This window comes from Trachinotus anak, unplaced genomic scaffold (assembly GCF_046630095.1).
Source record: "Trachinotus anak isolate AG129_WGS33_773 ecotype Australia unplaced genomic scaffold, CSIRO_AGI_Tana_v1 ptg000010l, whole genome shotgun sequence".
Taxonomy (NCBI): Eukaryota; Metazoa; Chordata; class Actinopteri; order Carangiformes; family Carangidae; genus Trachinotus; species Trachinotus anak.
In genome coordinates this window covers 3,686,933-3,700,524 of record NW_027273861.1, presented here as the reverse complement: position 1 = coordinate 3,700,524, position 13,592 = coordinate 3,686,933, and the positions used below count along the sequence as shown (strand labels likewise).

Sequence of the window (13,592 nt, the reverse complement as noted above, 5' to 3'; positions counted from 1 at the left end):
GTAGCGAGTTTCTTCAGCCATTGATCCAGCTGTTTACTTCTTTCTCACCAGTTTTAATGAGGATTGTTTTTTATTTTATTGTAGCTTCTATGTCCTCACCTGCAGACACACTGTGGTTGGAGTCACCAGGACTTCATGTCATACACTGTGATTGTTTACCTCTCATGCTCATTGTGTTTCTGATCATGTCCCTCTGCCCTCAGATGACTGAACACTACTGGACTCCACAGAGCAACGTCTCCAATGAGACATCTACCAACAAAACCTTCCAGCGCACTATCTCTGCACAGGTACACACACACACACACACACATACTTGTACTTCCATCTTTATGAGGACACTCATTGACATAATGCATTCCCTAGCCCCTTACCCTAACCTTAACCATCACAATTGAGTGCCTAATTCTAACCATAACTCTAAAACCAAGTCTTAACCCTCAAAATGTGATTTTAAGGTGTCTCAAAAAGTGAGCACCAGCCAAAATGTCCTCACTCTGTTAGTAAAATACTTTTTTTGGTCCTTACTATGTAGCAAGTACAAGTACACACACACACAAATACTGTCATAACACTGTATATCAGCATGATATGACCCCCTCCACTTCAAACAACACCAGTGGTCCAACACACTCCTCTGCTCTCAGTTTAACTTGCTTGTGTGTGTGTTTGTGTGAAACTCTGCAGGACACCCTGGCCTACGCCACAGCGCTGTTAAACGAGAAGGAGCAGTCTGGCAGCAGCAACGGCTCTGACGGCAGCCCAGCAAACGAGAACGCTGACCGCAGCCTCCGACAGGTAGCCCTCAGACATGGCCCCGCTCACGACTCAGCAGAGCTTTGCCTCCTCCTTCGTGACTCAGTGTGTTACAGCAGCACAGGCTCGGTCAATGCAGCCAGACAGAGAAGAATGGAGCAAAAATGGAACATTTGACTGTTTCTGTCAAGAGCTGTAAAGGCAGTTTGTTACCTCCCACGTTGCTCCATTCTTCTCTGACTCCTGCTGTGCCTGTCAGGAAGCCCACGCGACAGAAGATTGTCAGTCTTGTTCTGGCTCAGGCGTGAATGCTGCAGATAAAGAGTGTGTTGTATTGAAATTATAATCCCGCTGTTACCGCCTGTCACACAGATGTTTCACCTTTTTTCTTCCTTTTTCTCACAAAAAAGAAGGAGCAAACTTCTCCACCTTCATGTTAAGTGTGTACTTTTGTCTCTCTCCCAGGGGTCGGAGTCTCCCATGATGCTTGGTGATTCGAAGAGCGATCTGGAAGATGTTGACCCTTAGCTCCTCCAACCAGCAGGATTCCCTCCGAAGGAGAGGCGGCACAGCTCCAGGGCAGCCAGGCGAAAAGGGCTGCACTTTGCCTCTGATTGGCCAGGACATTTAGGACTCCACAACAAGCCAATCAGAACACTTATTCTCTTGGTTGCTACGGCAACAAAGGAGCTATGAATAAATCATAAATTACTTCCTTTCAGAGCAGCCAAGGCGATGATGGAGATGCATTATCATTAAGGGCAGCAGAGTTGATCACGGTGGGAAGTGCAACAACCTTCCTCAATCACGGATGACTTCAGTTTATCCTTTTATTCATTCATTCACTCAGAATGACAGCAGGGTGGAGGATGGTTCGGGTTGTGTTTTAACAATTTTCTGCTCATATTTGCCAATGTATCTACATATACATATTCATATTGTAAAGATTTGTTCCATAGATGTAATTTCCAGTGTAAGATAATATTTTAAAGTCTCCTGTGCTCTACTTCACAGCCATGCAAAGTGCGAGAGGTCACGTTAGCTGCTCTAGAGGAACTTAACAGACACACACGTGCGCTTGTACAGGAACACCTCCACACAGGAGCACTTAGGAGGGGGTGGAGCTCAGCATGCACTTTATAGTCCAGCCCAGGCTATTGTGATGTACAGCAGTGCTGGTCAGTTCCTCTAGAGTCTCCTCACGCTCATGTCCTCCTGTTCTTTTGCTTTTAACAACGTCTGTTTTCAGTGCCACTGAAAAAATGAAAAAAACAAAAAAGCCCTGATAGCAAGCCACTCTGCCTGTGACTTAACCTTTGACCCCTGGTGACCACAGTGTGGCCATGGGGACGCAGTACAGGTCCAGGCCTGTCCTAGAGACAGGACAGATCCGGGCCCTCAGCAAATCTGAAACAAGCAGTGCCATGCTTCCTCTCCCTCTGCTTCCTCTTCTCCTCGCTGACAGGCAGCCTCGTGCTGGATTTTATTCTTTTCGTTGCTGTGTTTTATTCTCTTTGCCACTTTTCTTTGACTCTGGATGGATTGAATATTGGAGAGGATGTTTAGGGACTCAAGCCTTATGCAAGAAGAGCTGACCTGGACGGGCGCAGATCAGCCATGGTGGGCCATCAGTGCCAACTGAGGGGGAGCTCAGGAGCGTGTTTTATTTTTAGGTGCCAAGGTTACACACACACACACACACACACACACACACAAAGAATAACACACTATGATACAACTTGTGTCACTCATTCACTTCACTCAGAAACACAAGGAACAGGTCCTCCTCGCCTCACTGTTACCTCTGCTTTATCAGGTTTCATTTTTGCTTTGCCTTTTTTGCTTTTGTCTACCTTTGGAAACGCACACAGAGGAGCTGAACCCAAATGTAGCTCTAGTTTCACTCGAGAACAACGCCTGCGTGTCCATCGTCCCCCACCACAGTCATCGGGAGACTTGAAGTGCCTTAACCTCCCGATATCTCTCTCTCTCTCTCTCTCTCTCTCTCTCTCTCTCTCTCTCTCTCTCTCTGTCCCACCCCACCTCTGACACTGTAACCATCACATCTCTGAGGGGGGTGTGTGTTAATGTCTGCTCCACCTGTCCTCACTGTGACACCAAATAGTCTCGATGTGGGAGTGCAACAGGGCTTCTTCATCCACATTAGACCCAAAATAATACAGGGAAAATTTCCTCTGTGTGTTGTGACAAAGGATCGTAGGAATGTAACTGTTGGTTGTTGATTCTGTGTGTGTATGGGTGGGGGTGGGGCTGTGAGTTTCGCCCTAATAAAACAGGGTTTGAGGTGACAGGACAGACAGTAAAATGCTGCTTCTTTTCACTCTGCGCTCAAGCGGAGACTCTTTGTAGATACTGATTGACGCTAGATAGTTTTGAGGGAGCCACACTTTGACTCAGACATGAGCCGACACTGTCTTAGCAGATTAGCTCTCAGCTTTAACAGGTCAATGTTTACAGTGTGAGGACCTAAAAAGTTTTGTTTTTCTGGATTTCCGTGGGGAGTCGTCATGCGATCGATTCACTGAGGCTCCTCTGCGTCCTCAGAGCCTGAGGTGAGGGAAGACGCTGTTTTAGCCCTTACACACACACACACACACACACACACACACACACACACACCATCACCACCCCCCTCTCCCATTTTCCCTCTATCTCACTCGATGTGAATGTCACGTCGTGCTCTCCGGCACGTTTGCATGTGTGGCAGTAAGTGGTGGTGAAGTCTGTCTTTTGTGTGTGACAGAGAAAGAAAAAAAAACAGCCCCCCCCCCTCCACCTCTCTTCTGTGTTGTTTGCTGTGTAATTTGGTCATGAGCACTTCCTGTCACAAACACACTCGTGCTTTGTGGCTGGTTACGTGCTGTCTGGAGGAGCTGCATGCAGTCTGTGCCAAGTGATACATGGCCAACATGAGTCGCATTCAGCCGAATCTCTCCTAGGTTTGCCCCTCCCCCTCCACCTGCTCCATCACCACAACAACTTAGAAAAAGAGAAAAAAAAAACTTAAACAACTTTTTGTTTTAATCCTGGGGTACAGGGAGGGATGGGTAGGAGCGTGGGTAGGGATTGGCATCTATACGGGTTTTTACTGTCATTCAACTTTGAAAATTCACTTCTGCCATCGCAGGATTCTGTAATGCATGTTAAAACTCAGTTTTAATTTGTACATCAGAGTTTGATTAAGGGGAAATTTGATATAAAATAAACTGGAATGCACAACCTTTTGTAAACATTGTTTTAATGTATGTTTACAGACTGTCACATTATTCACTGCTTTTTCTTCATACTGCCTTAAATATAAACGGTGCACGTTCATCTTCATTTGTACCTTTTATATGTTGACTGCCCCAAGATTTCCCCTCAGTACCTTACCACATATCATCCTGCAGACAAGGAAGTGAACTGAGAGGAGACACAGCGAGCTCCACCTGATGTAATGAGCCTGTTATATCAATGGAGCCTCAATGATATCAGGTTTCCTGTTGCAATCAAACTTGATTCCACTCATCAGGGACCCACAGCTGGCAGTGTCAGATGGATATCTACACAATGTAGTCATCCATCTGCGTGAATCAGTAACAGCCAGAATTGAAGCCAGGCGGGTTTTATTTTATTTTAGTCCATTTGTTCTGCTTAGATTGGTTGACTTCTAAAAGTCATTGTCACATTAATGCAGTTCAGTTCTCAGGACAGATAAATGTGCTTTGATGAAGCAGGAAGTGGAAGTTTCATTGTTAAGTCAGCCACTTAACTTCAAAGGTCTCATACAGTCTAAAGGTAGGCGTCCATGTGTTTTGATTATAAATCGGGTATAGGTTCTATATTAATACTGTGAAAGTATCAGAGCCTCAGTCTACAGAGAAATGCACACAGCCTGTATTCAGAAACTGAGCCTTAAAACCAGCCGTCAGGACTTCTGGAACTTTGTGATGTCACAACAAAGCAGTCACTGCTCTCAGCCCCACCCACTTGGACCCACCATTCAACCTTGGAGGATTTGGTTTCTCTGAGTGTTTACCTGAAATCTGCTATATTTTTATTGGACCACTCAGAAAACAGTTAGCCAATCAGAAGAGAGGCTCAGATCCTCTCTTCTGATTGGCTGACTGACCTGTCCAGAGAGAAGCCTGAGAGAGGAGATGTAAAACTACACTGAGATGGTTTTTGGTTCTTAAAACCACAAATATATCTTTTGATGGAGATCAACATTTCAGATAAAACACAGGAGAAGAGTAAAATATGGGACCTTTAACTATTAACTCATTAGGTCATATACACAATCTATAGAACTGTCCCATAATTTAAGATTTCATATATCAGTTAAAATTATCTACATAGCTTATTAGTGTGTATCAGATAAATACAACTGGCCCATTATTTTAAAAAAAAACATATGTTCATGAAAGCTCATTTTATTATATTTGGTCCCTATAAACATACAAAAATATTTGGTTACATTTAACAAACGGTGCATGGTTTTCAAATAGCTAACAAGTTGTACTAGATGAGGCAACATTTGTCAGTCTGAGACATTAACACAATTTGTGTCCTGGAGCTTCTTTTGACCTAATCCTACAACTGCATCACACCAGGAGCTTCACAGGGTTTTCAGTCACACATGAATATCAAGGTGCGTTCAGGTGTCTACAGGACGTCAAAGCTGATGACAAACAAAGACACCAACACTGTATTAGAGAGATATCAAAGCTGATCCCAAGGTGCAGGAGACCGGATCATTGAGGAGCTGTGGTGGCCTGCGCTGGTGGTCTGGCACGACAGCAGACAGCGATGCCTTCTGCCCCATTAGCTCCTGTGGCACTGTGGACATGGCAACTGTTGCCCTTAGCAACAGGCCCCAAGAGAGCAGAGCCCTGAGAAAGGGCACTACAGTCTGTGAGAGTCCAGCCAGTGGGACAGGACACCTCGACCTGTGAGAGAGCAGCAGCAATGAGGGAAAAAAGGCTGAGTCTGAGTCAGAATCATCAGAGTCATTTCTCTGGTGCTGAGAGACTCACCTGGTCTTTATCAGCTGATGTGTTCTCCAACAGGTGGCACTCCAGAGATGGAGCGTGGCAGCACACAGCATGTGACGTTACGCCGTCTTTAACCACACAGCGCTTCCTATCACCCAGATGTGGACGGGAGTTGGACGAGACATCAGCTTTGGACCAGGATGTACACCCTGGACAGGAAGCAGCTGAGTTTTTACATGAGTTTAAACAAGAAACAACTTCCTCCACACATGAGGTCACTAAATGATGAACATAATGTAACATCGTTTGAAAACCCTGCTCTTTAAACCACACACATACACGTAGCTGGTATTTATAATGGCAGGGAGTGCATTTTCCTCTAAGGGTAATTGCCATGGTAACTGGCATAATTGGCCATGATGTTCTAAATGCAGCCACATCAGGAGCTTGTACTTGGTTTAAAGAGCAGTTTATATACTCAACAGTACCTGAGTTACTTTACTTTTGGGAAATATCCTTGTTCGCTTTCTTGTCAGGACCTAGATGAGAAGGTGATATCACTCTCCTGCTAAATGTGAAACTGAAGGCAGGAGACAATTAGCTTAGCTTAGCATAAAGACTGGAAACAGCCAGCGGGGTCTTTTCAAAGGAAACTGAATTTGTATGCCAGCAGCTCTAATTCTCACTAATTAACATCTTATATCTGGTTTGTTTAATCTACACAAAAACAAAGTGTAACAACAGGTTGTGGTTTTATGGTGGGTTATGTAGCAGACTCCTTATATAAGTTTTAATTGAACAAATGTAATATAATGTTTTAATTAGTAAACTTTGAAGCTACTAGTAGGCAGATTTTTCTTCTCCTTTGGACAGAGGCAGGCTAGTTATTTCCCCCTGTTTACATTCTTTGTGCTAAGATAGGCTAAGCTAACAATGTTTTTGCTCTAGTTCCATATTTAGCATGGAGATATGAGAGTGGTATTGATCTTCTTTTCTAACTCTCAGCAAGAAAGTGAATAAGCATATTTCCTACTATGTTGCACTATTCCTTTAAACAGCAACAACACTCAAACAGATGTGCTTACATCACTCAGACTCCAGCAGATGTGACTTACCGGTCAGGTGGTGCTGTGGGCCGACACACTCAGCATCTTGCCCGGGCTCAGGACTTGCATGGGCCTGGCACTGCAGGCCACTGATGACACAACAACGGGCCACAGCGTACACACCTTTGCCCCCCGGACCGTTATAGGCAACGCACTCCATCTGCTCGTTGTTCATCTTAAACACAGAGACAGAGGTTCATCAATCTTTAGTGTTTTGAAGACTTTCAGTTCAGTTATTGTAGAGATCAAAACAGATCTACTTGAACTCACAGTGACTGTTTCTCCCACATGGACACCATCAGGGGCATAGCTGCTGCAGCCCGTCATCTCCTCCCCCTGACGACAGCGGCTGATGGCCCTGTCGGTGTGAGCAACCCCTGACCTCTCTGACCACACGGAGCGACACAGAAGTTCCCCATCTGGACACATTATGCTAAAATAAGTACACATCTGTGTATTTTTGTGTATTTTTGTGTGTCCTTTCGTGAGTCACTGACTTGTGCTGTTGGCAGGAGGCATGGCTGCTACCAGGTTTGGAGTGGTGAGACGATGTGTGTCAGGCAGAGAGAGGAAGTTGATTGTGTTGCTGACAGAGTAATGAAGCATCACCTGCAGGACGTGCACCGGTGTCATGTTCTGATTGGACGACAGGATCACTGCAGCTACGCCTGCACATGTACACGCCCAAATATAAAACACTCCAGCTACACACATGGATTGCTTTGTTCTTAGTTACCTGTGATTTGTCTGCACTTTAGGTGTGCGTGCGTGCGTGCGTGCGTGCGTGCGTGCGTGCGTACGTGCGTGCATACCTGCAGCATGGGCAGCAGCTTGGGAGGTCCCACTTCTGGTGGTAAAACAGGTGCTGCAGTCACTGCTGGCACTAACAATGTCGTCTCCAGGTGCAAACAAATCAACGCAGCGGCCGAAGTTAGTGCCACCTGCTCCCTGTGACATCAGCTGGTCCGCTGCATTAACTGCTCCTACTGTGATGACCTGCGCACACAAAGAGTTGAGGTAAAGGTTGTCGTGTGTAGGTTGGCGACTGTGTAAACGGCACCACTGGGGTCTTTAAAGTGTTATGTAACCTCAGGCTCTGAAGCAGGCGAGTAGAGGCAGGCATCGTCTCTGTAATTCCCCGCAGCAGCGATGACCACAGCTCCGTTGGCCACCATGTCCCGGCAGGCTGCGTTTAATGACCGACTGAAGCCACCGATGAAAGGCAGCAGAACGACCACTGCATCCACCGGACGGGCCAGTAACGTTGCTCGGATGTACTCCATCCCTGAGCGGGACAGGAGAGGGATGATCAGTGAAGACACTCCAGACAAACAGAAACCTTGTCTCTACAGAAGCATAATGACACATAATGATTGGATGCACCTGCAGCTCCACTTCCACACCTGTTTTCCATGTGAAGTGACTCCTGTGAATCGGTTTAAAGCATGAATGCAAAGAGCTGCAGGCCCTCTGCAGGCATGTATCTCAGACGTGCACAACCAACGAAGAGTGGCACTGATCATGACACATTATATCCTGTCCGTAGCACAGAGGGACTCCTACCTGCCAGAGCTCCTGATACCGTCCCCTTCCCCTGACAGTTGAGCACACGGACCAGGTTAAGACCAGCACCACAAGCAACACCAGAGTCCGACCCACTCACAACCCCAGCAATGTGTGTGCCGTGACTGTCACACTGACTGGCCTATAGAGGAGAGAGGGTTGAACACAACAGTGAAACACAAGTGCACGAAGTGCAAGTGTTTCCTTGATATATGTGTGTGTGTGTGTGTCTGTGTGTGTGGAACCTGTCTATGAACCCTGACTCCATCCTCCTCTGGGATGCTGTTGAAGTCTGTGATGAGCACTCGCCCTTCAACCTCTCTGTGAGAACTCTGAACGCTGCCATCCATCAGATACACCTCCGCCATCCCTCCATCATCTGCAGAGGACACACCATGTGTTTATTTGAGTTATAATTGCTTCAGGTGTGTGTAAGAGGCAAGACACGAAGACGCACTCACTGGGAGCTTGGTATGTTCCATTTTCAGAGGTTCCACCGTGAGGCTGCAGTAACCTCTGAAGGTTCCAGGGGGCGCTCTGAGCAAAGATGGACGAGTCCTCCTCGATGTAGTGGACATGAGGGAGCTTCACCGCCTGGCAGCAACACAATCAGATCTTATTGTAGGTCTGAAGCAAAGACAGAAAAGCCTGCACAGGAGGCTGATTGTGAAATGAAGAACCCCTTTGGCTTGCTCATGTTTGCTATTTTGGCTTTTTTACTTATTGTGGACCATTATTTCTTCTGGACCCTTTTTTGTGGGATTCCCCAGGGATCGATCCTGGGGACACATCTCTGGGGCGAATCATCCAAAGACATATCCCCAAATTTATGATGTTGGTCTGGGACCCATATAATATAGACTTTGGTTACTATGTGGATGATATGCAATTGTGTGTCTCTTTATAGCTGCTGATACATTATGTCTCTTAGGTGTTTTAACAACATTAAAATCTCTACAGTTCAGTAGGTACCCTATCCAAAATGTTAAATCACAAGGTCATTTTTTTCTTTTTGCTTTTGACGATGAGCTGTCATTTGATTCTCAGTAGTGCCGTTTTGTTCAATTCAAGTGAAGGATAAATCTTTGCTGATCTACAGAAGGTCATCCATGCTTTTATCTCCTCTAGACTTGATTATTGTAATGCACTTTTTTTTTCTTCTTTTGCCACAATCAGTGTCAAAGTCTCAGTACATCCACTGTGTGTCAAAAAATTCTAAACTTATACAGCCAGCCAGGGCACAACCAAATAGATCCATTTTTGCTCACGCTGCTATGGTTGGTTAAGATAAACCACTTTATTCTTTAAATTCGCCACCTCGTGTTTGCTTGTTACTGTGTAGGTGGAGCAGTTACCAGGTGAAGGATGTCACTGCTCATCTTGACCAGGAAGCCGTGCAGGGCTCCAGAGTAGGTCTGCAGGATCTCCAGCAGGTAGCCTCTCCTGGCCGCTCTGACCCTCAGCCTCCTGATGGTCCTCTGGACGTGAGACTGGTGCGTCCCCTGACGCAGTATGACCAGGTACTGCCCGGGCATGCGCCATGCTGCCTGTAGCACAGCAGAGAGAACAGAGTACAGCTGCTCTGTCCCTGCGCATGTACGGGAGAAATGAGGCTTTCAAAACATTAGAGACGTAAAACTATCATTTAATACTTTGTTATGTCAAGAATACATTATTTATTTTCTGCGCGTAATGGCTAGATCAGCATTGTCCTACTAATAAAGAATAAATCCATTTAAATTTGGACATATTTAAGTGGAGGTTAATGTGTTTCCTCTTCAATATCAGTTTCTTTTTCTGCGTCAACCAATCAGCAAAGATTATAACATGGATTATTCAACTCAACGTCTTCTCATATTCTCATATATTCATAGTGTCAGACTTAATTGATTATATAAGATAAAGATGTTTCATTAGTAAAGAGTGAAATCTGTAAAATAAAGAGATGAAGACTTCAAACTTATCTGCTGCTCAAACTCAGACGGGAGCAGGCGGTCACAGGCTGTGCGCGCTCCGGAGAAGATGCGCCTCAGCGCCTGCTCTTACCTTGTTGCACCTGAGGAGCTGAGCAGCGGGCTCGGCTCCGGATTCAGGCTGAGTCCCGTCCTCACGGATCAGACCCAGGGTCATCTCGTCGTCCTCGGGGTAGTCCTGCGCCCCCACGGACAAAGATGCGCACAAACACAGCGCCCAGCCAATCCAGGCTGAGGTGCGACGCATTCTTCACACCTCCGGGACCGTTTCCAGTGGAATTATCAGCACAACTAATAAGTGCCACTAATGAGAGTTTTAATTTCAGGCTGAGCTGTCCAGATGTGTTGGTGTGTCAGACCGCCGTGCGTCTGGCAGCCAGATGATCCTCAGACCATCTATTCTGATTTTGGGGGGAAAAAATCGAACAATTGATTCTTATAATTCGAGGCGGGGACTGGTGACGTCTCCGGGGCTCACGCCACCGCTTTTGTGTCGAATGATTGTCCTCCGTTAAAAACACCTCTCACTGTGGAGGAGTCATGTTTCATGCCCCCCCCCCCCCCCCAAACCACCCTGTAATTATTGCATGTGAGTGTCAGCTGAAGTGGATTTGCTGATGCCGTTTTAATGAGAGCGGTGAGAGTTACACATGCGTGTTCTTCCTGCGCCGTGTGCGGAGGCGGCCCGCGGGCTGCTCCCCCGCTTGGTTTGGTTTTATTAGCGCGCTTTCATTTTGAATTGAATCTCTTGATTTAAGGACTCTCGGCGCTGAGGCGCGCACAGGGGAACAGAGGAAAACCTGTTGGTGTTCCTCTTTCTGTCAGTTTAACTCACTAGTTGCGTGGATCATTCAGTTGGAGTTGGGATAAAACCTTTTTATACACAGTCTGTGGATAAAACACGGAGCTGTGGAGACACTTAAAGGGGCACTCGATCAGTTTACTCATCATGAGGAACCTGCTCAGCCTGAGACCACAGTTATATGGTTTCCCTCTGACTCTGGACCAGCTTTGACAAGTCTGAGAAAATAACCCTGATGACGTCATCAGGGTTATCTTGACTTGGGTTTGATGACACCATGTGTGCAACATTGGAGAGAGAGCAAGGACAGCACAGAGGGTGAGGCAGCAGCACCATTATAGACACACACACACACACACACACACACACTGCACTGGAGTTAGCAGATCATACATTTCACCAGTTCAACTAAATCAAACTTGATCCCAAATATCTGACCTCACACACCTGAAGGTGTTCAGGCTTTTTACTGCAGAGAGGGATGACGGACGTTTCCCTTTTCTGCATTTCTGAGCAGTTGAAGTCATATAACTGCTGTCTGATCTGACAGAGACCTGAGTAAAGCAATGTCAAGCACAGAAGAATATATAGAATATATTATAGAGGCGTATTATCAGGTTAGAGTGAATGAGCTGCCTGTGCACGTCTGTGCACCACCTCATGTTGCCTGTTTGCTCACGATGGATGTGAGACTCTAAATGTGTGACAGAAATCCTGAGTTACTGGAGGCATTCAGTTTGAAGGACATAGGTAGGGTGTGATGAAAGATGCTGCAGAGTTGCATTCTGGGAATTGTAGGAGCCTGGCCCATACCAGAGACTTAACGTCGGGATATTTCAGGAGATCTGATGCATGTGCAGCACTACTGACTCTTCTTTTCTTTTATAAGTCACCTGACTTGTGCTGGAGTCTCACTTTATTCACATTATGGCCACAAAAATACACGTGTCTTAATGTGAAGGTCAGACCAGGCTCCCCACAAGTAATAAATACATGTGAGTGTGTGTGTGTGTGTGTGTGTGTGTATGTGTGTGTGTGTGTGTGTGTGTGTGTGTGTGTGGTAAAAGAGATGGATGTGGTCACTCAATGCCCCCCCCCTTCTCTCTCTCTCTCTCTCTCTCTCTCTCTCTCTCTCTCTCTCTCTCTCTCTCTCTCATATATAATAAATAGTGCCATCTTCTGGAGATACCGTGCAACAATATGTAAGAGAAGAGTTGTTTTCACATTCACCTGCTGAAGAAGAAAAGTTTGTCTGAGTTCATCTTAAATCTGAGTTTAACACATTTACATACACTGATGCCCAGCCCAGGTTGGGAATGTGTGCCTTCTGAGGATGGGGGAAAAAAACAGTACAGAAAACCCCCCACAAAGGACTAGCTCCCTCCTTGAGGTTGTGGGAGTAATCCAGGTCAGGAGACAGGATCCTGTCACCTGGAGGTCAGCCTCCTCCCCAGGGTCTGGAGCATGACCACTGTAAGGAGCAGCCCTGTACCTCTGTACGATAACCCCTCCAGCACTGCGCGATTCTCCCACCAATGTATGGTCCCCACACCCCCACTCTCCCTACCCCGGGTACCTGTTGCTAAAATGCTAGAAAAATAATAATAATAAAAAATAAATAAAAACCTAACACCGATTATTTTTTCTTCTTTTCTCTCCCTCTTCCTCTCTCCCTTAATAAATCATATATATATATATATATATATATATAGTAGTGTATGCCCTCATGTTATGTTACGTGATGTGATGTTGGTTTTGTTGTTTTGTCACTTTCATTGTCTGCTTCACAAAAAAATGGAGCCAATCACGGTCCAGTATGCGGCAGTGTGACGTGGGAACCTGAAACCTCCACACACACTGAGAAGGAGGCATCTTGTGTCAAACTGTTAAACTTTTGAAATGAGACAAGACAAAGACCTTTGCAAAATTATAGATTCAGATTTTTTCATTGAGTGAAAACTGTACTTTTGTACTGAACTTTTAATGATTTAAGTAGTTCATTAAACCTTTTTGGCTGGAATGCCTTACAAGACAAGTTATTATTCACAGAGAAGTATTTTTAGGCTTTAAAAATTCCTCAGGGGAATCTTCACAGTGACACAAAACTGGTACAAAACTGTTGATTTAGACTCGGCCACTTTCATTATTTGTACAAACTCTAGCACAGCAGAAGTGTGAGTGATGTCATTCAGTAAGGGGTCATAAAAACGGATCAGTGAACCCCCATCGCTGTCCTGAGTGCAGCGTGGTGCCCTGGAGAGCCTCAGACCAGGTGCAGTGTGGGACAGCTGTGACACTGGCTCTTCAGGGCCACGGGGAGAAATCTGCTGCAGCTTCTCGACTTTTGGCCACAGAAACCTGGCAGAGCCTCAGGGTGCCTAAAATTAAATCAAAAGAA

At 45.8% G+C, this 13,592-nt stretch overlaps 2 protein-coding genes and 1 long non-coding RNA gene across 5 annotated transcripts in view; 2 read left to right on the top strand and 1 right to left on the bottom strand.

Annotated features, from left to right (window-relative positions):
* Positions 1 to 3,998, top strand: part of usp24 (ubiquitin specific peptidase 24) — a 39,968-nt gene extending 35,970 nt beyond the window's left edge. For all 3 annotated transcript variants that reach the window (XM_071486935.1, XM_071486936.1, XM_071486937.1), the window contains 3 exons: positions 204 to 290; positions 688 to 798; positions 1,222 to 3,998. In XM_071486935.1, the coding sequence (XP_071343036.1) occupies positions 204 to 290; positions 688 to 798; positions 1,222 to 1,284 (261 nt within the window). In that variant the 3' untranslated portion in view covers positions 1,285 to 3,998. The remainder of the gene's footprint in view (positions 1 to 203; positions 291 to 687; positions 799 to 1,221) is intronic.
* A 1,175-nt stretch (positions 3,999 to 5,173) lies between these two features.
* On the bottom strand, positions 5,174 to 10,790 carry pcsk9 (proprotein convertase subtilisin/kexin type 9). Its single transcript, XM_071486938.1, has 12 exons — positions 10,466 to 10,790; positions 9,775 to 9,966; positions 8,881 to 9,013; positions 8,665 to 8,798; positions 8,420 to 8,561; positions 7,945 to 8,141; positions 7,669 to 7,852; positions 7,354 to 7,524; positions 7,127 to 7,275; positions 6,866 to 7,031; positions 5,793 to 5,959; positions 5,174 to 5,705 (listed from the first exon to the last, which is right to left on the bottom strand). The coding sequence occupies exons 1-12, from the start codon at positions 10,637 to 10,639 to the stop codon at positions 5,511 to 5,513; spliced, it is 2,004 nt and encodes a 667-aa protein (XP_071343039.1). The 5' UTR covers positions 10,640 to 10,790; the 3' UTR covers positions 5,174 to 5,510.
* LOC139626578 (uncharacterized) lies at positions 7,740 to 12,914 on the top strand. Its single transcript, XR_011692342.1, has 3 exons — positions 7,740 to 7,873; positions 9,762 to 9,939; positions 12,365 to 12,914. It is a non-coding gene; the product is annotated as an uncharacterized lncRNA (long non-coding RNA).
* The last annotated feature ends 678 nt before the right edge of the window (positions 12,915 to 13,592 follow it).